This window comes from Anser anser, assembly GCF_964211835.1.
Source record: "Anser anser genome assembly, chromosome: 9".
Taxonomy (NCBI): domain Eukaryota; kingdom Metazoa; phylum Chordata; class Aves; order Anseriformes; family Anatidae; genus Anser; species Anser anser.
In genome coordinates, this window is record NC_139729.1 from 13,422,051 (window position 1) to 13,445,134 (window position 23,084).

A 23,084-nucleotide genomic window follows, 5' to 3' on the forward strand; every position below is an offset into this window, starting at 1 on the left:
CAGGGTGCACAAGAGCCAGCAAAGACCCTGCAAAGTGACGTTTCAGTGCTTGGCTGAGAAACTGCTTTAGTGTTTTAATTTAAACTGTCTTGCATTAGTAATAGATGTGATCAATGGCTGCTTGATGGAAAGGCTAGCCAAGGAATGTGTGAGAGAATAAACAACTTTTGATTTGTTTTTAAATAACAAGCTCAAAATGGCTCTGTAAAGAGGTTCTGAATCAACGATGATAATGTCATTAGGGTTAACAATGTCCCAGGAGCAAAAGAGAATGAAAACCCCACTGCTATTGCTCTTAATTTCAAAAGGCAGAACTAAATAAAAATGAGAATGATTGTTAAATAGAAGCTACAAACGCAGCTGGGTTTATGGGCTGCATATGGACTATTTGAGAACATTGTATTGAAAGTTCAGTGCAAATGCTTCCATACCTCCTATCAAAGGCACTTGAAAAAGTGCCAAGGAAAGTTGGCATGGCTTAACAGCAGGATAATGGGCGTTACTAAAAGCAAGAAGGCATCTTTCAAAAAGCTGAAATTTTGTGCAAGTGAGAAGATTTAAGATCATAAAGACAAACAAGTTAAACCTAAAACCAGAGTAAAGCCAACCAAAAAAAGTTGTTTCTCAAACTTGCAACAGGCATAAAACAAATGATTCTTTTTTCAGACTTGCCTGCAGCAGGAAGCCAGCCAGAGAAATCGGTACAGCTATTAGGTGATCAAGTTACAAAAGGAGTTTTCAGGGAAGATAAAGCCATAGCAGGAAAACAAAGCTCAAGTTCTGTGTTGGTGTTTAATGTGGTGACCATGGCAGAATGCTTCCTTCTGGGGGACTTGCTGGAGCATGAATCACAATGGGGAGCTTTGAAGATAGCACAAAAAGTTAAAATGAGTGGTAATAAGTTGCCAGCACCAGAGAATATTCTTTCAAAAACTAAAGGAAGTTAAGGTGGAATAGCTAGACCATCATCTGTGGCTTTTAACCTTGTCCTAAAAAATATGCTGGAATCATATGCCTCGAAGACAATGAGTGTGGCAATAACTTTAAAAAAAAAAATCTTGAGTTTTATAGCTGGTCTGGATCTTCAGTAAGCCAGGTATTTTGTATTGTGAGAATTAGTTTCTTTTCTAACAACAGCAAAAATTAGTAGGTGCATCTGTGATTATGGTACAGTGGGGAGAAATGGGCTTCTTTAAAGGAAGTCCTGCTTCAAAAACTTAACAGTGGGCCTTGAGGGCATCACCAAATATGCCCAAAAAATCCTACAAGGACAGCTAGCACTGCTAGCTCAGCGCTCAAGAGCAGCCCCAAAAGCAAATAAATGTTAACTATGTGGCCAGAGAGAGTTATACCCAAAAGCAATCTGTTCTTTGTTCTGCTAACTGTGTTGGCAGTAGTGGAGAAGTTTTTAAGTCTCAGAAAGGAGCGTGTGTGGGGACATGTTTGTGTGTGCTTGCGAGGGAGATCAGGAAGCTTGTTCCAGCCTTACCAACTGAGATAGTAATGGGTACTGCCTTTGCCTGCAGGGTTTCTTACCTGTTCTTAGTCCGTTGCAGATACAATAACTTTTTTGGTAGTATTTTGTCTTGTGGATAAGGCAAGAAACATTTAACTACATCTTAAGTTTGCGTGTTTGTTGAATACTGTGTGCAGCTGTGGTCCTTCTACCCCCCAAAAATCTCATTGTAGGACTGTTGTAGGAAGAGGAAAGACGGGTGATGAGTGAGGAATGACAAAGTAGGCTAGTGAGAAACTTTAAAAAGGCCATTTGTCCAAAGTCCAGTCTGAAAAATCTTCTGTATTTAATTTGATACATTAATTTTGTATTTATTACAGTATCAAGCAGTTGTGTTCATGTCTATTTTTGTTTTTGAAACAGCATTAGTGACAGCAGTAGCTCCCAAGGTTTATCCCAACCTTCCACGCAGACAACACAGTACTTGAGAGCTGATACGCCAAACAACGCAACGCCAGTAACCAGTAAGTGTTAATCTAATTACAGAGCCTTGCAAAAGAGTGTCTTGGACACAGCTGGAGTATTAGTGGTAGGGTCACACTGAGACTGTATTCACAAATACAGAAACAGAAGAGCAGGAAAAATCTCCTGTCTCTGTTAGTTTGTCTCTTTTGAGTTCATGGTGTGTGGTTTTATCTAGCCACGTCATAGTCAAGATTGAGGACTCCATAAGATCTGGGACACAGGATTCATCACGTGAGTGTGATACTGCCTTTGGGTCAATGGGATATTCTCCCTGCATGTAGATCTGTCAGTGAGAAAGGCTGCTCCAGTGTCTGAAGCATCTGCTTTCTTAGTGCTGGAAAGAAGCTGGCTGGGTTGGGATAGATCTGGCAGAGATAACAGTAAGGAAGGATCCGAATAGCCTTAGCCTGACCACTTGTTACTGACTGGAGACCAAAGCAAGCGATGTCATTGACTCCTGATGGTTATTTTATTCTTTTCGCCCTGTTGCTGCAACTTGCAAAGGAAAAGAACGGGGCAGAAAAACTTGACAAGGGTTATATATTCATGTCTCCTTTTTAACAGCTTTGCTTGAAAGAATACGGGGAAAAAAAAACTATTTCCGTAGAGAAATAGAGAGCGAGCAGCTAATTAAAAAGAAGGGTGAAGTGGTTTATATGCTCTGCAATGAACTGATATGAGCTGTGTTCTATGCTAACTCTAATTCCTAACAATATTTATTTGCCGAGTCCTTACTTCTGCAGTTATTGTCCCTCATCTCTAGAGGAGAGGTACCCCATATAGCATAGTTCTAGTGAAGGGACCTTCCTGAGATAAGGAGGAATTGATGCAGCACTGGGTGTGCAGGTCAGTCTCATCTAAGGCTGGACTGACCGTGAGCATTTGCCTTGTCCCTTGTGCATGCACACTGATCTCTTCTGACCGCTTTTGCAGAGTGACTGGCTTTTCGTTGACTTGGGCACTTTCTTTGAGCTGGCACATAGCCTACCTGTATGAGTGCTGGTATTGGTGCTTGGGGGGGTATGGGTCTGCGTGACTGAACACTGAAAGAGAGCAGGACTTAGTCCAGACTAAATTGGCTCAAAGCACTGCTAGAGGGCCTGCTTTAAAAGATCTGAAGGTAGCCCAGGCTAAATTGGCTCAAATTTCTGCTAGAGCCTACTTTAAAAAGACCTGAAGTAAGGTAAGGGTTTATGGTAAAAAGTGAGGGGAAAAATGGGGGGCCCAGCAGGAGGAGCGAGCAGTCTCTGTTAATCTCAGTTGGCTGTTTTTTTTTTTTTAGTAGAGTAGAAATTGCCAAGCTGAAATTGTACTGTGGCCCTTGAGATCTTTTTGGGAAGTGGCTTCTGTTGTCATCTGCTGACACCAATGATTCTCTATCCTCTAATGCTCAAGAGTTTTGTATTAATAACCCAAAGAGTCTTTTTTCAGCAATCTGATAAGTAGAAATGTCAATGTCTATCCTTTATACATTCTAATGTTTATCCTTTGGAGCTAGGTTAAAAACAATGATTAATGGCTTGATTGTTTTTTTAAGCAACTAATAAGACCCAAAAATCTCTCCCATTTTTCTTCTGACTGCACTTAGTAGTGATACTAACCATCCGAAATCACAAGGGAGCAGTGCATGAGTATCACAATTACTGTTCAACCCTAGTGTCTTCCTGTTTCCTGCCCAGGTGTGGAAGCAGGTGTTTACCTAGGACTGAACTCCTGCAGCTTTCGGAAAGTCTTGGCTTTCTTCTAAATTGAGTGAATTACCTCCTGAAACAAGAGATTTTTGTCATCTGAGTTCATCTTCTCTTTGTAGAAAGCTGCCTGGAAACTTTATATGGTAGAAGCATTAAGAGAAATGCATCTATTAAAAATTTCCTTTCCACATAGTTTGGAAGAAACCATGCTGTTGATGTGCTATCAACCTCAGGTTTTTAGGTTGGCCCTCTAAGTGGCACTGTTTAGTTAAAATGATTCTTGGAAACTCATCAATGAGCCTCATGCAAAACGGAAGACTACAAAGCAAGGTAGCCTACAAACCAGGTCCTTATTGATGATTAAACTCTCCTCACCCAGATACGTGTGGAAACAGCTGTAATGGCACCTGTTTGCTTAGTGTGTTCAATCTGCACTGCTTCAGAATGTCTTGTCTTTTAGGGGTGGGGGAACACCCCCAGAAACATAGGGAACGGTGAAAATGAATATGAGAAAAAGGGTTGGATGCAGAAAATGAACAGGAAGATCACTGTTAGACCTTCCACAGTCATTTTAACCTTGCATTCAGTGACATTTAAACTTAAAATTTATTGTCAAAGTGACTCTCAGGCTTTCTCTCTAATAATTCATAGTCTTAATCATGAAAAAACAGTCAGGCCTCTTATGCCCAGAAGAGGGCACTGATATTTCTGGTTGTATTCCTGCTCCAGTGTTGGGGTAAGGTGTTTTCCTGCTGCCACCAAGTCTTCCAGCAGTCTCCAACCTCAGTCTTTACTTCCCTACTGGCAGGGAAGTGCAATGTTGTGTTAATCAGCTTCAGTATGCAAGAAGGAGCTTTATTTACCTGGTGTTAATAAATAAAGAGACTTGGTTGCACGGCACTGTATAGAATTTGTGTGATTTTTCTTTTCTTCAGAGATTATTACGTTCACGTGGCTTCTCCCGCTTTTTTGTTGTTGTTTAATGCTCTGCGTAACATTAAGTACACACTGCTTGCATGTCTTTGTACCTGTAGGTGGTGCTGAGGTGAAGCAATGTGCTTGTGGTCTTATAATAAGGGTATTTATATTGGTTTGTTTGGCTCTGCTGGCTCCTCAGGTTATCCTACGTTACGGATAGAGAAGAATGATCTTAAAAGTGTCACTCTAATGGAAGCAAAAGCTAAAGTGAAGGACATAGCCATCTCCAGGGAGAGGATAACTCTAAAAGATGTGCTCCAAGAAGGTATTGAAAGGACTCGGGACACTTGTTGGTTACAATATGGGGTATATCTGTATTTTTTATAGCTAGATTTTTCTGAAATTAATCACGGGTGATGTCTCAGGTCTTTATGACTTTGGTGGAGGTAAAGAATGATGGATAATGTTTGTATTTGGGGTGTGTGGGGTGTGGGGAAGCAGCTTCCAGAATTCGTTAGAACAGGGGAGCGACTAATTGTGCAAAGTAAATATTTCAGGTTGTCTGTGTTTAATAATCTGGTTCTTTAAGAAAGAAAAATAAATGAAAGGGTGAGATGGCTAAGGAGTGAGGTAATCAGTTGACGCTGATGCTGTAGGTGGCAAAAATTCTTTTCTGTAAACTGACAGATAACTTCATTTAAGGGGAAAAAAATGCCACTGTCATCTAAATTCAGTCAGTCTCCACTTAACAGCTTCTACTATGGACATCTAATCTACAGAGGCAAATAACAGCTATATTATGAAAAATTTGATGACCCTTTTTTGATCTTGTTTAATGTTCGTATCAGAAGTGTTCATATGCAGCAATAATAGGTTCTTGTTGATGTTGCATTTAGGAAATAGACTTCAATATTTAGGGGTTTTGCCACTAGTTGTTGCCACTGCAACTTCCAAGTCTGTGTCCCTGTAACCTGATGAGAAACCAAATTTTCCAAAGCTAGAGATCTGAGATACTGATCCCTTATAGGCAGAACTGCTAAGTGCTTTGCATCCCCCTCTGAAAAACAACAGGAGAATGCTTTTCCATTTTTAGGAAGTAGCGTTGTTCTCAATCCAATGGTTCTGCAGTAAGCTTTGTGCAGGTGAAGGATGTGTCTTGTGCTTCTGTATATTGTTTCTTGCCTGTAGCTGTAATGTTCGGAGCTATCTGATGACTGGAAGTGTAATCACAAGCTGAGTTGGTGTCACAGCTATCTCGCAGAGTTGGTTTGCAGTCACATGGTAGATGATAGAAATTACTGCACTGTCCCTGAAAACTATTTAGGATCCAGAAGATAGCCATACTTTATTCTGGGAGATGTACAGCCAGGCTAAGGCAATCCCTGCGGAAGATTTTTCAGCCTAATCAAACAGGGCAAATTAATGGGAAAGGGATGTAACGGAGGCCTGAAGGTGATGTACACATTGGTGCCATCATAATAACATGATCAGAAAGTGTCACTAACCCGGTCTGTATAAAGCATTAATTCTGTGTGTGTTACCACACTGGGATTGTTCTTACTCCAGCTGTTTAACGTAGCTTTTCTTCCTGCAATGTCTTTGTTAAAATATGTGAATGGAAAAATGTTAGAGACTGGAAAAACCAAAATAAAACAAACAAAAAAAACCTTCCAGCGGAGGTGAAACATTTGAATAATGTGATACTGTTTTTTCAGTCTGTTCCATGTGTACTGGTTTGTTTGAATCCAGTACTTCTCTGTGAACATTTAAAAAAAATAAAATAAAAATGGTGTCTCTGAGGAATGTTTTGACCAGAGAATTCCTAACTAGTTGTGTGAGAGAAGGATGGAGCTGGAAGTTTTAGTGCAGGCAGTTTATGGGGACTGTGAATTGCGACAAATAGACCCATCATCAATACTGATGCTTAAATTAAATGGATTCTGTTGCTGTCATTGGTTCACTCCTGGCTTTTCTTTTTATATTTTCCTCTCAAATTATCTAAAGCTTTCAGCATCTACTACATACAGTTCTGGATCCAACTCTTGCTGGTGTAGCTGTGGTTGGGTTATTTATTGTCAGTAGTTCTATTGATTTAATAGGGCATTCAAGTATTGTGGTTTACCTTCCATTATTCAAAAGTATCTGCTACGGCTGATATGTTTTAAGGCAGTGTTTTCTGAATAAGTATTAAATTCTGTCAATGTTATCAAAGTGTTTTAACTGCATAGTACTTACTACTTTCTTTTCTTCATAGGCACATTTGGGCGCATTTTCCATGGAATTCTAATAGAGGAGAAAGACCCTAGTAAAGAGAAACAAGTTTTTGTCAAAACTGTTAAAGGTATGTTTACATAAAGGGTGTGTGTGTCCAGTTGTTTGGACTGTGGTACATACTGAGTGTAACAAATCCATCTTTAAAAAAAAAATTAAGAAAAAGAATTCAAAAGGAAGCTGCTTAAAAATCAAAATCAATTTGGATGTTGTTGCCAGACAGAGAACAGAAATCTTATATGGAAGAAGAATGTGTGTGTTCACCACTGCCTTTGGTTACTGCATCTTGGATACTTTAGTTTAGTAATTCTCTTTGTTCCATGCCAGGGGAAAAAAGATTTTTACAGTTATTTCCACCTACAGCCTTCCCCTCGCCTCCCAATTGCTGAAAAGGCACTCCTTATGCATCCTAACATCTCTTATGAACATGGATGGCTGTACAGAAGATAAGGCATGGTTTCTGTCAGCCTTAAACTTTGCAGCTAAAGCATGAGAATTATCATTTAGAATGGAATTTTTACAAATACAGCATTTTTGTTCAAGAAATATGTTCAGTGATTTAAATCATGATTGGTAGGCTTTGGAAATGAGGTAAGTATAGATGGAAAGTGTATTACCTACGTTCTGTGTATTGTGTCCAGCGTCTTCTCTGTCTATTAATCTGGGATGTTTGTTATTTACATTGGGTATATTACTGCTGTTGGTTTTTCATTTCACAAAGTCTTTAATTCTTTATTTTAAGATTTGGAGTGCCAGTTACTCTCATAATTACAAGATATTTCTGTTATTTCTTTGGGAGTGCCTCTGAGGTGGTACACTTTCATTCTGTAGCATTTTTCTTACCTGCTGAAGCCAGATAGGACTTCTGCAGAAGTAGATGTGCCACCCTTTGGAGGATCTTGGAACTTACTGCTTAGCAGGATTGTGGTAGCTGACTACTCCTGACTACTGAAGTTGTCTTTGGCTTTGTTTTTGGCATAACAAAAATAATGTTCCCCTTGTAAAAGGCAAGCATTTTAAATGATTTTTAGCAAGAAGCAATGTAACATCCTCAATTAAAAGAAAATTATGCTTCTTTCCAGTATCTTGGGAACTTTTGCTAATTTCTTCTTGTTTTTCTGTGTGCCCTTCCCTACCAAACAGTTCTGGCTGTTGTTTTGCTTTTTTTATATAGTTTCAAAAAAAATATATATCCCTTGTCACATGAGTCTCGTGTTCCTCTGTGAAGAACAAGACTGTCTAAATTGCAGCATCGTTCACAATTACTACCTTAACTTGTGATCTCCTTTGCTGTGTTACTTTGGTTCTTCTCTGCGCAGATGCAGAATCAACAAACGCTACTCCTGTGACACCTAAAATTGTTGTGGGCTGGGGCAGTGTGACATCTGTACAGCACTACCAAGCATGCTTACTCTCTATGGCATAGAATTGAATGACAAGACATCATCTGCAAGAACACATCTTAATTTAGCTGCCTTCCATCAGCACTTGTCCAGTTGCTTTACCAAAATGGGCTTTCCGGTCTAGTCTTAAACACGTTTCTCTATTGCAATGGCTTGTGTTTTTGACAGAATACATAGCCTGCTTTTCCTTAAGCTTTTTGCTTGCTGGCTGCAGTGAACTGGAGAATGGTCTTAAGGGACTAACGGTATTCACGTAATTGTTAGCGAATTTCTCAGCTTTAAAAAGGATCTATAGGGACAAGTTTATAATAGATTCTGCTGATGCTTGCCTGTGAAATAATACTGGTTTGGGCAGCAGAACGTTGCTAGGAAAATAACTATAAACATCCCTTCTCCTTACTGCATTGCATTTGCAGTGCTAATATTAAGCAGCTTCCTCTTCGTACTCTGGCCGTGATAGCTGTGTGTGCAGCTGGGTCATGTACTAAGTTAGGAATTTGATCTGCTTGAGGGGAAAAAAAACTGCACAAATTCTCTATTAACCTGATTTTTCCTTGATCTAGTTCATTCTGTGGCCACACACACACTTCTGTTTTGGCACAAACGCAGGAGTAAGGCAGGACCACAAAAGTGAGATGGGTATGAGAGCTATTAAACTAACTTAAGTACTTCATTTGCTGAAGGCAAAAAAAGGAGCCTGAGGGTTATGGAAAAGAAACAAGGAAAAAAGGCTTTGTCTGTGGAACCAAGTCATCTGAACAAAAAGCAGGAACTGCTATCTTGTTCTTCCCAGCAGTACACTCTGAGGTTGATAAAGTCCAGTAATGCCCTCAATTACCAAAAAATGGTATGGGAGGGTGTCAGACTTTCTGAAAAATGCGAACTGAAATTCTTTTAGCTGGTGCTGTGGTGAAGAAAGTACAAAGAGTAAACAGTTCCATACCCTTCCCGAGAGGAAAGATCTTTCTTCTCATCAGGGTCGGACCTTAAGGCATCAAGGTAGTTGCTGCAGCTTTACATCAGGAATTGCCAACGACCCTTTGGTAGGAGAACACCAGAACAGGGCAAATAGAGTAAGTAAATTTGCTTCCAAACTAGAATTTTATATTCTTAGAAAAAATAATAGAGAGCTTCCAGTTAAGTGGAAAAGATTTTGTTAGCATGGCTAGGCTAGCGTCTACAATATTCTTATGCTATTCTCCTTAAGAAACATCTGAAACTGATGGAGCTTTGTCTCCTATTTTCATGCTGGGTTCTTTGGCATTGGCAGCAAGGAAAGGCTTAAAAGTTGCCCCACTGACTCATCTTAATGCTTATAGAGGAACAGTAGAAACGATGTAAGTCTAATTTACAAAAAAAGCTTTAATGTATTCAAACTTCGTGTGGACATGACCTTAGTTGGTGTAGTTGTCTGCTGTGTCACTGGATACGTTCCTTCAGACCCCAGTGAAAGACCAGCATATTGGCACACAAGTAGCTTTGTGACCAGGTGACACCAATGCAAGCTGTATTAATTGCAGCAACTTTGCATTGTGCAGGGTAGGAAAGCTAGTGGATTAAGTGATTTATCCTCTGGATGTGTCCAGGAATGTCCAACCAGCAGTATACGGGTGCCTGGAAGGCCTCTTTGAGCCGTGGTAATGTATGTTGGCTTGTAGGAGAAGACCTCCGCTGTACTAAGGGAGTTGTCGAGGGGTTATTTTGCCACTTGGGTAATGGTTTCTGAATACTTCTCATTGGGAAAACCTGTGAAGAAAGCTCATGCCACAGATGTGACAGCAGCTGCATGTCGTAGTGAGTATCTTTCTTGCATTCCTTCTTCAATTAATAATGCTTTATAAAATCCATAACCATTCAAGATGGGTTACATCCTAGTAATGTGGACAGGAGAATGTGCTGTTGGTTTTCTCATTTCATATCCAGGAGAAGATGAATATTCTGACAGACATGCTCATCTGACAACAGATCTGTGAGTGTTTTCAGTTCAGAAAAGAGTATCTTTGCAGCCTTGTAAGTTTGCATCTTTCCTATTTTCTTACCTCTCCCCAGCGTTGATTCTGTTACCCAAAGGATCAAAAAGCAAAGAAATGCTGGTTATGGCAGTGAGAGCAGCAGCCTTTTCCCCTTTCTTTCACCTTCTAGCCTTGTGGTGTGGATTGCTGTAAAACAGAACAGTGCTACCTGAAGTTGAGAAACCTTGATCTTTCTAAGCTTAGCTTCAGACAAGAAAACAAGTACTATCTGTTAAGAAAATTGGTAATACAGAAAAAGTAAGAAAGTCTGGACCTGCCTACCTTTGTTCTGAGATACTCTTCAAGTGAAAGAGGCCATTCAAAGAGTGCCTGTGATTAGTTTCCAGGAATGTGTTGTTCACCATGTTCTCAAGTGGGGAATTACCTATTAGGTCAGACTTTCAAAGGCCAAGTTTGATCTTAGTACTGCAACATCAGTGCAGGAGGCAAATAGGTAGGTGTTTGCTTGTTCAGCATTATTTGACTAATTTCTTTTACGTCACAGAATTTGTCACTGGAATTGGACTCTTGTGTGTCTTGGGTCTTTCATCTGAAGCATTTGTGAAGTGATTGAATTGCTTTTTGAGTAATTCAGTGACTTCTTGTTACATGGCTTGAAAGGTAATAGGACTACAGATTTGGTGACACTTGTTGAAATCTCAACACTGTGTCTAGGATATTGTCTGAAGGCAAAATTCATCCCTGAGTGCCAGAAGTTCACTCCAGATCCTTTAGAAAATATTTCTTTTTCGCTTAACTGTAGTACACTCCAGAGAAAAGTTGTAACATGCCCTGGATAGTGACAAAGCTTTCTACCTGCATGTTCATGAAATACTCTAATTTATAATGTGTTTTTTTTAATGCTATATCATCTAACATTTGAGAGCGTGTCTGGATGCCGCAGTCTTCCCTTATGTGGAGTGCTCTGTGCCAAAAAGGAGAGCTTAAAAGAAAAAATGAGTATCGGTTGGCAAAACTAGAGGCAGCTTTCTGGAAGCTCTAATAACTTTGGGAGTACGAAGACTGCATGCCCAGGGCAAAAAGTCATTTGTTCATACCTTCTCTAGATCCTTCATGTTGGCCTTGCACTTAGTTGTTCTTTTCTAGTTAGTTTATGGTTTAACTGCATTAATTTTCTGGTCGTCATTGTGAAAGCTTCAGCTGCTTTCATGTTCAGACTTTCTCTATGGATAACTCGCTTCCTTTTTTGCTTTAAATGGTCATTCATGAAGATTAAGGATGTGTTGTCAGCAGTAAGAGCAAGAACATGTGCTTGTACTATATTTGGGATGTCAGAATCCATGGATCAACAGGACCTGAATAGGTTCTTGGTGAGGAGACGAGAGACTTAACTGCCACCTAGTTTCCTCACTGTGTTTTTTTCCTCTGCAGTAGAACTATTTCACGTAGTTGTAATGTTTGTTTCCTTTCTGATAGGTGGTTTCCAACCACTCTAAACTTTGGGAATTGTCTCAGTTGGACTCAACTCAGTTTATCAGAGCTGGAATTGCATCTCTTGCCAGCGATTGTGAGATCTCTTTTGCCTTTTGCCTTTATAATGGTGCAAAATAGCCTTTCTTGTGCATCTTTAGACCCTTGTACCTCAGAATAGAAACACACAGTTTTGCATTTTGGTTTAAAGAGTACATTGTTTAATGGTGCTTTTCGTTCAAAGGAGAAAATATTTCAGGAACAAATGGAATTGTATTATTCCAGGAACGCACGCAGTGAATTTGAGCTGTGCAGAGCCTTGACTCATTTAGTACATTCTGGCCAAGGTACATTTTTATTAAAAACAACCAATCTTGCTATTCAAGATAACCTGACTGCGTCTGTGTCATTTTTCTAACCACTTAAAATTTTTCTTTTGTACAAGAAAGGAGTGCTTGAAAACAATCCACCCATGAAAAGCACTGGAAACAAAGTCACAGCATAAGTGAAGATTAACTCTTCAGGCTCCATCATTCTACTAACTTCAGCAAAGCTTTGAGTTTTGTTCATGTCAGTGTAGATCACTAAAGGACTTTTTCAGCAGCATTGGCCAATTCCAACGTTATGCTATTGTTTGTTTTTTGTTTTTATGTGTTGTTAACTAGTTAAGAGTGGATACTCAAAGTGTACTACACATCCCCAGTATGGATCTTGATTCTGCAGTGGAAGCCTTGGAGGAGCCTAGTGGTATTCAGCTGGTATATCTCAGGACCACTGCTGGCTTCAGTGTGTTTGTAGGATGCAAGGCTTCTTTAGGATGAGTCCAACAGGTCAGCAGTGCATGCTTGTGCTGTGGTGTAGACAAGGGGAAACCCCTAGCTGTGAAGTTGTATGTTGAAGCCAGTCTGACTTAACTGTCCATAGCTTACAGACCTTTTACTGCCCTCATTCATGTGATGCCTGTTGGGGCCTATTTATGGCCTGGCTTGGTGACCTTTAGGACTACTTCTGTACATTTAGGTAGTGTCAGAAGAAAGATCCTGAGAATTTACACCATGCAAAGCAGGGGAAAGCAAGAGGCATAATTAGATGAGTTGTATGTTTAATAAGCTTTGCCTTAACAAAGTTGAAGAGCTGCTTCGTCATATTGGGCGTACTGTATACCACGACCTCGAGTGTACACAGTGGTTCCCAAGGTACCATTTTAAAATTGCATTGACTTTACATTCGGAAGCAGTACACTGTTAAAATTTACAAGTTTAAGTTCATTCTGTAAATGCCTTACCACACATACAAACATCTTCTGAAAATAAATAAAAAGTACTTAATGTCCTAAAATCAGAGTGCATGATCCTGCTTCTTTAAAAGACAGTTTACAACAAAAAAAAATTAAGAAAGGAGTTCTGCTTCTTCTTGAAGTTCTCTTAAATTTCATCATAGAGGGAGGATACATGAATTTAAATAATTAGGGAAAAGTAATAAATTCATGGAAGTTGACTAAAAAAATAAAAATGTACTGTATGTTATTCAGTCCTAGTTCATTAAGAAAGTATACTGAGAGACCTTAAAGAGTACAATCTACATTTTAAAAAAAAGTGCTGCACTTAAATGTCTTAATTTAAATATTTGCTATTTTGTATGTTTCTGCAGGAAAAGATTGCCCTTTCATAATCCGAAGTACACTTAAGTACTAGTTTCAACTCTTTGTAAATTTGTATTTCACTTTTGTTAGCTGCTGCCCTTTCAGCAGACGCTGAAACGTTAAAGCAGTTATCTTCCTTCCCCAGTTCTACTTCAGGTTCATTTTTTACTTTCTGATTTAATTTGAACGGATTGCTGAGCAAAGAGCCTTTGACTTGTTGCTGTATGCTGCTGTGCCTCCAAGTTCCTCCACTGTTAAGTAGGCAAATAACACTACTCCCAAATCATGCTTCGCTCCGCTCTTTTCTATGGTTTAAATCTGTGTGTACATTTGTAATGTAAGAAAACCAGAACAGCATTCCCCACTTTAGTGGCGTTGTGTTGAATCACTTCCAGAATGCATTAAAATTGGGCTTGAATTTGAAAATGTAAACTGCCTTGCTTTGGAAAATAAATGTGTGGTTGTGGCATGGAAACAAACATTAGAAATAGCTTTGCTATTAAGATCGGAGGAGAAATCCTGCTGTGTTGGAATTCTAACAACACTAAGCATGGTGACCTACTCTGTGGCCTCCTTGGGTTGTTGGATGGATGTTTGTTTTAACATCGAGTATTTGAGGTCTGTACGATGAGTGGTTGCCTTGTAAAGCAGAGAGCTGATGTGTGAAAGTACAGCCCTTACCTGAATGGCTCTGTAGCTCTCTCAGACTTGCACCTGTAAGAGAACTGTGAAGAGGAGCAAAGTTTTTTTTAACCCCTTCACTTCAGTGGTGGGCAGATAAGGTAGATGCCAGCAACATCTGAACTTGTCACTCACTGCTGGGACCTCCTGAAGTTTTAAAGCATCAGTGTTTGTGCGTGTATGTCCTCTTCCCCCTATAAAAAGTAGATTGGATTGTGACTACTTGCATTCATTTTGATTTGATTTATAGCTCCTAACTTCCTTTAACAGCTCATTCTCCTATTGAAGGCAAGTTCTAAAAATGTCTACCAGCGCAACAGAGGTGAACTCAGGATAGTCTTTGATTGTTCAATTTCTTCAAAAACCAAAGACTTGCTGAGAAGGGTTAAAGCAGTATTCAGATGTGTGTAATCTTTGAACTGTGATTGAATTCTGCCTTGGGAGAAATTTTATGTGATGAATTGTTCTGCAGAAGCAGCAGTAATTAAAAAGAACGTGTTGATAGTAGGAGCATTTCTCACCTCAAGCTGAATATTTACAGTCAGGATTTTAATTTCCTAGTCTCAGTTCCTATGGACACAGTGTGGGACCGCTGTGCCTGCCCACGTGCTTTTCTCCCTTCAGTAACTTGAGCTAGTGGACTTTGTCACAGTATGTTTGGCAAAGCCTGCAAATTTGAAAGATAATTGAAGTAGTACAACCCGTGTGAAAACAGATAGCCATATATAAAGTGGATTGTATAAATACATTGATGTTAGGGAAAGTCTGCTGTGCAAGCTTGTAATGAGACAGATGGAAGTTGGCATAGGAATAAGACACCACAGATGGGTCCAAAAGTGAGAAAAGCTTTAGGTAAAGTATCTTTTCAGATGCTGCTGTCAGGAGTCGTGTTCACTGGAAGCCTTGATTGCCTAGCTGCTGTGCTTTGTGGAGCTACTTCTGATAGGAATGCTGAAAGAAATTGCTGTGTGTTGCTGTCTGTAGTAGGCTATGGAAAGGCTCTGGAATATCTTGTTTGAATTTTGAAACCTTTGGTTACGTTGTGCTTTTTCTTTACCTTCCTGCTCTCTGAAGTAATTTATTTTAATGACCGAGGTGCGATCTGAAGTCTGAAGCTGTAATACAGCATTTGCTAATTTGTGATTCTGGAAGATCTGACCTAAAATGTTGTTCTTGAAAGCCATCCAGCTAATCAGATAACCCAGCGCAATATTCAAGTAATTGCTGCTTTTCATCTCTGGTGGGTAATTTGAGGTGTGGAGCGACTCTTCCTGACGTACAACCACCCAGTGAACGCACGGCATGATGCTCTGCCATTGCTGGAGCACCCAGTCTTGGAGCAAGCAAATAGGTGCAATTTCAGTGTCATCGCAAAACTCCCTGTAAACATGTCAGTTGTGTCATGATGATTCATGTGACTGACAGTGCTGGTAAATGAGGATTTAAAGCACAGTTTCGCAGATGGGATCCTGGAAGTGGGTAAAAAGCAAGTAGGTGCTCTGTCCCCAGGAACCAGGAGGGGCCTCAGCACATAAAACGCTTGCCAGAATTGTGTGGGGAGATTAGCCTCATATATGAAAGTGGCAGTGCCAAGAGCCCCATTGTGCCTGGCTGTATACAAATAACGTAATAGTGTGAGATAAACTTGTAGCCATATCAGAGCTTCCAGAAATCCTAGCCTGTTCTTGCTCCGTGCCCCAAGGTAGACTTTCCCAGTCATTGCCTTGTAACAGCAAGGGTAAGATCATCTTCACAGTTCTGGGAGGCACCTACATCATCTGTCTTAAATCGCTTCTGGTCTTGCTTTTGAGCACCTTACAAAAATTGGGCCCTTCTTGTCCTAACTGAACATCTAGAATCACTGCTGTCTCCCAGATGTTTGTCCTAACTCATGTCATCTCCATTTTGTTTGCAATTCAAGTACTCAGCTGTTGATGTGTGACAGCTTTGTGAAAATAGATGATGCTTTCTCAGGGCTGAGCAGCAGTGTCCTGACTGTACCTCAGCTCACTATCATCAGGCCGCAGCTCCATGGATTGCTGAGTACAGAGGTATTCCCAATCACAAATAGCATTAATATCTCAAAGGGAAGTTTAGCTTTTTTTAGGGCTTTGAAGATGATGTGCAACAAGCCTTGCCCAGGATTGTTCAGCTTCAACTCAACACTGTTTCCTGATGACGAATCTAATGCATGCGAGACTGCGGCCTCCTGTCGTGGCTATTCTGATTTGAGAGGTTTATGGCCCTGTGGGAGGTTTTCCCCTTTCTTTTCCCCCCATTCTCTCCTGTTTACCTGTATGAGTGGCCATATTCAGATCAAATAACCTCACAGATCCCATACAAAAAGAAAACAAGCCGCAAAAGCTTGTGGGCATTCTTGTGTGTTTGACAAGATCATTCTACAAGTCTTATTTTGCGTGGCTACAGAAACAAGAAAATACTAAATAAAACCATTGAAAAACAAAATACTAAAATGTGTGTGCTTACAGTTCGTGACACTTAGAGATTTGAAGTATGGTTTCAGCAGAATGTTTGGCTCAGGGAGGAAGATGAAACCTATGGAATTTGCCTTAGTGTGTTCTCACTTGTGTCTCACTGAGCTGGAGCTGACAGGTCAGGGCTGCCCCTGCACTGCCCAGGGACTGCGAATTTCTCATATCAAAGCCAGAAAGGCTGTGGGGTTTCTTGACTGCTTACGTGGGTTTGCAGTGCAGGATGGTCAGGTTGCCCAGATGATGATGTCCTCTACAGCAAGATGTTTTATTGCCAAAATCACCTTCGTGATCTATGAAGACTTATCTGGCTATAATCTAATAAATATTACTTTATGAAAATAAATGAGTTTAATTGCACTCTTTATCATGTAACTAAAGAAAATGGTCATAAAATTAGGTTTAATTGCAATGGGAACTGTTGGAATAGCAATACCCTGATTTTTATATTTTTGACCCCTTTTGGCTGGAATCGCTCAATTTTCAAAGTGATAACTTATGTTCTGTTTTGAATTATATCTAGTAAAACCACAATAATCAAATTGTATTCTTCTAAATTGGCACAGGTCTAAGTTGGAGGAGGATTAGCCTTGCACTGCTATTGTTTGTTCTGCGTGTGTTGTTTTGGTTGATTTTTGTGTAAGTTTTTTTCCATGCAGAAAACAAGGAAATAATATTGATAAGAAAACACAATGTGGATGCTGAGACTGTTTCACCAGATAAGATTTAGATTTCCGTATATACTTGAATGGAAGTCAATCATCCTTTGGGTGCTGGGAGTTCTAGCATAGTCTATCTGAGCTGAAAGAAAACACTGAAGCGTAACAATGACCTTGTGACAAACACCCTGTGTGATAGAAAGGGAAAGGCATTGACACAACAGCTCATCTGTAACTGTGAGCATGAAGAGATGATGGGTGTGTTGTCTGGACCAGATTAACTTGTTCTGTAGATTTTAAATCCAGTTTTAAATAAACTCTGATTTAGCACTCCAGATCATTGTGTGGTGAATCTTGTAATTAAAAGCAAACCAGTTAAGCAAGCACAGGGCCAAAGAGTGTGTGAGTAAGTTCATCAACCCAAACTCGCACCTGGTAATCTTTCAGCACTTCATTGTACATTGGGATGAAGAAGCTGTGGTCTGTTTGAATGTGAGTGGTTAATGCATTTAAAATTGAAGCTTTATCCTAGTAACCTCCTGGCAGTTCCTCTGGCTTCTTGTAACGTGCTTTTGTGCCTTATTTTCAGTGCTTCTTGCCCTGTGGAACAGCTGGATGGTTCAGCCATTCGTGCCTATACGAACTGATTTTAATGAAGTGTCTTGTTTTTTCTCGTTCATTTACAAACCTGAGGTCTGTCTCCTTTAGATGAAGTTTGTCATGTATAAAAGTCAAATATATCTGGGTGCTATCACTGCCTAGTAGGTAGGGCCTTCTCTTTCTCATGGCGTCGATGGAGTTCAAACTGGAGACATTTGATGCTCGCATGAGGCCTCTGTTATTGCAAGAACCTATTCCGTACCCTACCCCCCGTGCATATTTGTTATCAAACAAAAGGAGATGCACCATTTTGATGCATCACATAAGACACCAGAGCCATGAATGTCATGGCACTTGGAGTGCTGTTTCAGGGTTTGGTGGTCTTGGTCCTTCAGCCTGTGCAGGGGCTGGGCAGTGATGCTCCCTAGGGGTTTCCAAGCATACTCAGAGTTCAGTGCCTCTGCCCAGGACTTACATCTGAATTTGTAATGTTGATTCCCCAGTCTCTTTGTTTTTTAGCATCTGGATGCCTTTAGGAAGGTATGCCTCCTTTTGCCTCCTTTTTGTTTTCTCCCCAGCTGAGGTGGTAAAAGAGCCTCTGCAGCAGTTTGCCTTGGGATATCCTTTCTTCCCCTGGTGAAGTTTCTCAATCAGCTGATGTTCAGCAGTTCCCACGTTCTTGAGTTACATGATTTCTCTTTTGATGAACCCTTCCTAGGTTCATCAGAAGGGCTGCGGTGTGCCTGGAGCTGCCCGTGCTTCCAGCAGGTCTAAAAAGCTGGAGGCGAGCGTGTTGTAGGTAGAGCCCATCTAGTAGCTTGCCATTGCCATGAGGGGGAGGCCATGCTCCCTCTCTGGGCCTTGTGCATTCCTTCCCTACCTTGTGCTCTTCTGCACTGACCACGTGCACCTCTCCTTCAGCCAAAAGTTGCTTTTTCTTTTGCAAGATTACAGTTCAGTTAGGAAAGGGTCCAGCGAGGTGCCAGAGCTGGTATGAGGAGGAGGGCAAGACCATGAAGAAGGGAGAAGAGTGGATGCGTGTTCTGTTCCCTATCCTCCTCACCTCCATTTCCCCTCCTAGGGCAGTAAAATGTTTATTTGACTCAGATGAGGTATGTAAATTCATTCTAATGCAGCAAGGAGAACTGATTGGCCTCAGATGGGTTCTCTCCTGTGCTAGCTTGCTGCAGGAGTGCTGGTTGTAACATGAAGGAGGGACAGAAGAGTGCACCCAGCTATGAAGAGGGAGGGTTTGTGTGATCCCTGAGTCACATTGCCTTAAGCTTGCCTATTGCTTCTTGCCACCAGGAAAAAACAAAACAAAAACAAAAAAATCAACACAAAAATGTTTGTGGGGAAGAGGGGTGCAGCCAGTGCTTCTGTCCAGAAGATGTTCTGCTTGCTGTGGGTTGCTGGAGTTATCAGAGAAGCTCGAGTTCCAGCTGGCAGCAGGGATTTCTTTTGGTTTTTTAAAGGCTGGGAGGAGAACTGCAAACATTTCTAAGGTTACCAAGAGTCAAGTGTTTCAAGTAGGGAGCACTAAATATGTGAATCTAGGAATAAATGGTCTCTATCAACATGAAAGTAAACTGCAGAAGCCTGTGTTGTGATTCAGCAGCAAACTGGTGCCCTCTGCGCACCTCTGTGCTTTTGGGAAACACCTGGCAAGCTCCCCTGTTTCCAGCAGTGTTGGTCCTGGGCACAGGATTTGACCCATGCTGCCTGGTGCAAGAGGTTCGTGTGTGCCCAAAAGCTGTCAGGAAGTGGCAAGAGTACATTCTGTCAGCACCTGCAGTTTTTTTTTCCTTTTTCGGCTTCACCCCATTTGTTTAAGCAGAAATATACCCTAGAACTTGGCTTACTTGTGTGTTTTTTTTAAACTCCATTTAAAAAATGTAGGTAAACAAATTCTGTTTGTGCTCGAGTGACCTTAGCTGACTTGCAAATCTGGACCAAATTTCAATTAATACATTGGTTTGTTGCCAACGTTATATCTGTAGCTTTTATTTTTTTCATTAGATCAAGCTTCAGAGGTGCAGGTGACAATGATGCTGACTGAAAGCTGTAAACTCAGAGGACTTCATCACAGGTGAGCTACTCAGTGTTTATAAGCTGAACTGTATCTGTGCAAGATGAAAAATACTTGTGCTTAAAGCTCTTTGGGAGGAGGCCAAACAATTGTTTACGAATTGAGCAACGTTTTATATATTTGAAATTTTTCAAGCCATAAAGAGCTGAAAAGATTTCTGCATGACTTTAAAATGCAGAGTTCCAGGCGTGCTTCCTATTGCAAAGAGTGCCTGACACGCTTTTAGAGCTGCACAGTCAGTGAAATCAGAGGGTAGCCAGTATATGGGGGAAATGGAGAAAGTCTTTGGTTTGGTGTTCCAGGCCAAGCAGTGAGAGATGGTTAGATATTCCTTTAATACATGGCTAGGTATTCCTTTCATTCTCAATTATTACAGAAAAAGGTGCTGTTGGCTTGTACTGCTTCTTGCACAGGCTATTGTTAAATGTGGTGAGATCTTAGTAATGATGAGGAGAAGAAGTCTATATACAGGTTGATTATCATTTTAGGTAATCTACTAGTCTGCCTTGTACTATTTGTAATTTTCTACGTGGCACAGAGGAGTCCTGTGACTAGATATTTCTGTGTATCCATGTAGGACACTGCTCTTTAGGACTCTTGCGTGCATGTGTTGCCCTGGTATGGCATCGTAATGTCACTGATGGGATTTATTCCTTAGAATTACTGGCATGATTTTGGGGGTGATGGCTTATATGTTTAAATTAATACCCCAGACAGCTTGTGTTACTTGCAGTTTTGCAGCTTAAATTGAAGGCTGAAATTGCCCTTAAAGACCTTTGTTACTAGCAAGGATGCAGGTAAGAAGAAACCCACGGTCACTGTTAGGTTCCATGGCTGGTAGTTCATCGTTTTCACTGGTAACATAAGGGAAGGGAAGTTCAAGCAGAACAGTTAGTTCTACAGTGGATTTAAAAGTTGCTTTTCTAAGAATTGTTATGGTGAAGACCTTGTCTAAAAGACAGGATTGTGTAAAGAGCAATAGCAGCTTCTTGAGGAAATACAATTAAAACTGAAACTAAATGAAACAGCCTTTCTCCCATCATTCAAAATCAGCTGTTATCCTTGCTTTTACAAATCAAACTTCTTAAAAAAGTCCCCAAAGCTTTTCTTTATGATACCTATCAAGCTGGGGTGTTTGTTTGTTGAAGGTAGAGCTTAAATGGGCACGCAGAGTTCATGGGTGTAACAGCTGACTACCAGACCACTTCTTACAAGGACATGGAATTTCAAAGTTCCCCTCTAAAAATAATCAGAACTCATTGAAATGTTTCTGATAGAAAATACAGTCATCTGAAAATGTTTCAGGGAAAAATGAAACTCTAGAGGTTGTTTCAAGTTTCTATAAATTTTTATGTTGATGCTACAGGAGGATGTTCGTAAACATTGCAGCATGAGGGTTATCTGAGCTGTCAGGAAGAGTGAAACGCCCCTGGTAGAAGCTCTGAATTACTTCTGCATTTATGGTGCAATTTAATGTTAAGCTAATTCGAAACTAAAAGTTGCAGTTCTGGCATTTTGAAATGGATCAGGCACAATGTTTTTTGTCTTCATGCAAATGATAACCTGTATTCACCAAATCTTAATTCAACCCTCTTGGATAAGTGAAAAGTCTGGGGGTTCCTTCCTAATGAGAAGATACTCAAATATTTCTCTACCCTCTGCCTCCCCCAAATGTCTGCTGCCTCAGTTATTTGGAGGCCTTTTGCTCTGTTATCTGTATCAAAGGTTAATGCTTTTCTTTAGCATTGAATTACTTTCATTTAGCGTGTTTAGGGATTGAGAAGATCTTTGTCAAATTTCAACTTCATAAAACTAGGAATTTCACTCTCTTCCAGGAATCTGCTACCTATCACTCACGTCTGTATAGAAGAGGGAGAGAAACCAATGGTGCTGCTGCCATACATGAACTGGGGGAACCTTAAACTATTCTTGCGACAGTGCAAGCTGGTGGAGGCCAACAATCCTCAGGTAAACTCAGAAAATCTGTCACTTCCTGCCTGTTCAGCTTTTACTCAGAAGCCTTGGTTTGTCATCTGTGTTTGTGCCTTAAAAGAAATAGTTGTGTTATTTACCTGTCCTGACAATGAAAGAATTGACAGGCAGGTTCCTTAGCGTGTATTTATTTTGATTCATACAAGGAAAACATTCTTGGCTGCATTTATCACAGCTATTCAGAGACTAATGAAGCTGAGTTAAACTCTTGGTCAGGGTAGTAGCTGGTATATCAACATATCTGAAAAAAAAAAAGCGGAAATGGTATATGGTTGTGGATTTAAGTTACACAGGGGAAACTGGCAAGGGCTACCTGCCTCTGTTAATTTACAAAACCAATAAATTGTGATAAGCTGCTACGATCTTTCAACTTTGATTCACTTGTTTTGCTGCTTAATCTAGGTTATAAATCTCTGTGCAGCACACTAATACCCCTTTCCGAGAATTTAGACAAACTGTGTTTATATTATTTCAAACAGGAGTTGCCTCTTAGTTGGTATGACCATACTTCCCACCTAGCAAAAACTGGGATGTTTGATGTTGAAGATGCTTAATTGAAGATGGAACTTTTATACAAATACCTAAAGCAAACTCTTGAATTTTCTGAAATAATACGTGGTTCTTATTCTTATTAACAAGCAGTTAACAAAGAAGTCAGCATCTTATTTTTTTAATTTAGTATTTAGTTTAACCACAGTCTTGCAGCTTCAGTGTCTACCTACATACTGGAGCTTCAGGAATACTGTAGAAATGAAAGAGGAAGTGCGTTATAGATGTATGCAAGGGTTTGATTTACATGGAACTGTAAATTGTAAAAGTAGAAGGAGCAACAGCCTTTAATAGTAGCTTTCAGCCATAGGCAGCAATGAGAATTGTGTCTGCTGCTTGAAAACAATTTGGTTTCTAGAGAAACAAAGTGAAAATACTGTGGTAAGAAGGTAAAATCTGCCTACGTTCACCACTAATCCAGGAAAAGGCTGTGTAACAGTGAGAAAGTTGCAAATTGGAAATGTTTGCCCCTGCCATGTCAAGGAAAAAACGGGAGGAAAAAGTTTTTTTCTTAAAAAAAAAAAAATAAAGAACAGATAGTAGTGTCTGTAAACAGCTAGAAAATGAGAAATTACCAGCTACTAAAGGTTAGGGGAGAGGGAAAGGGTACTAGAATGCAAATAAAATACTAACCTAGTAGGCACTGGGCTTGCAGTTCTGCATTGATTGCTCT

The 23,084-nt window shown here is 40.2% G+C and overlaps 1 protein-coding gene across 2 annotated transcripts in view; it reads left to right on the forward strand.

The window, feature by feature from the left end:
• RYK (receptor like tyrosine kinase) overlaps nt 1-23,084 on the forward strand; it is a 57,517-nt gene that overhangs the window by 26,500 nt on the left and 7,933 nt on the right. Inside the window, exons 7-11 of one of the 2 annotated variants that reach the window (XM_083847777.1) lie at nt 1,880-1,980; nt 4,781-4,915; nt 6,845-6,931; nt 19,801-19,870; nt 21,706-21,838. In XM_083847777.1, coding sequence (XP_083703903.1) covers nt 1,880-1,980; nt 4,781-4,915; nt 6,845-6,931; nt 19,801-19,870; nt 21,706-21,838 — 526 coding nt within the window. The remainder of the gene's footprint in view (nt 1-1,879; nt 1,981-4,780; nt 4,916-6,844; nt 6,932-19,800; nt 19,871-21,705; nt 21,839-23,084) is intronic. The other variant, XM_083847778.1, reaches the window with a different exon arrangement.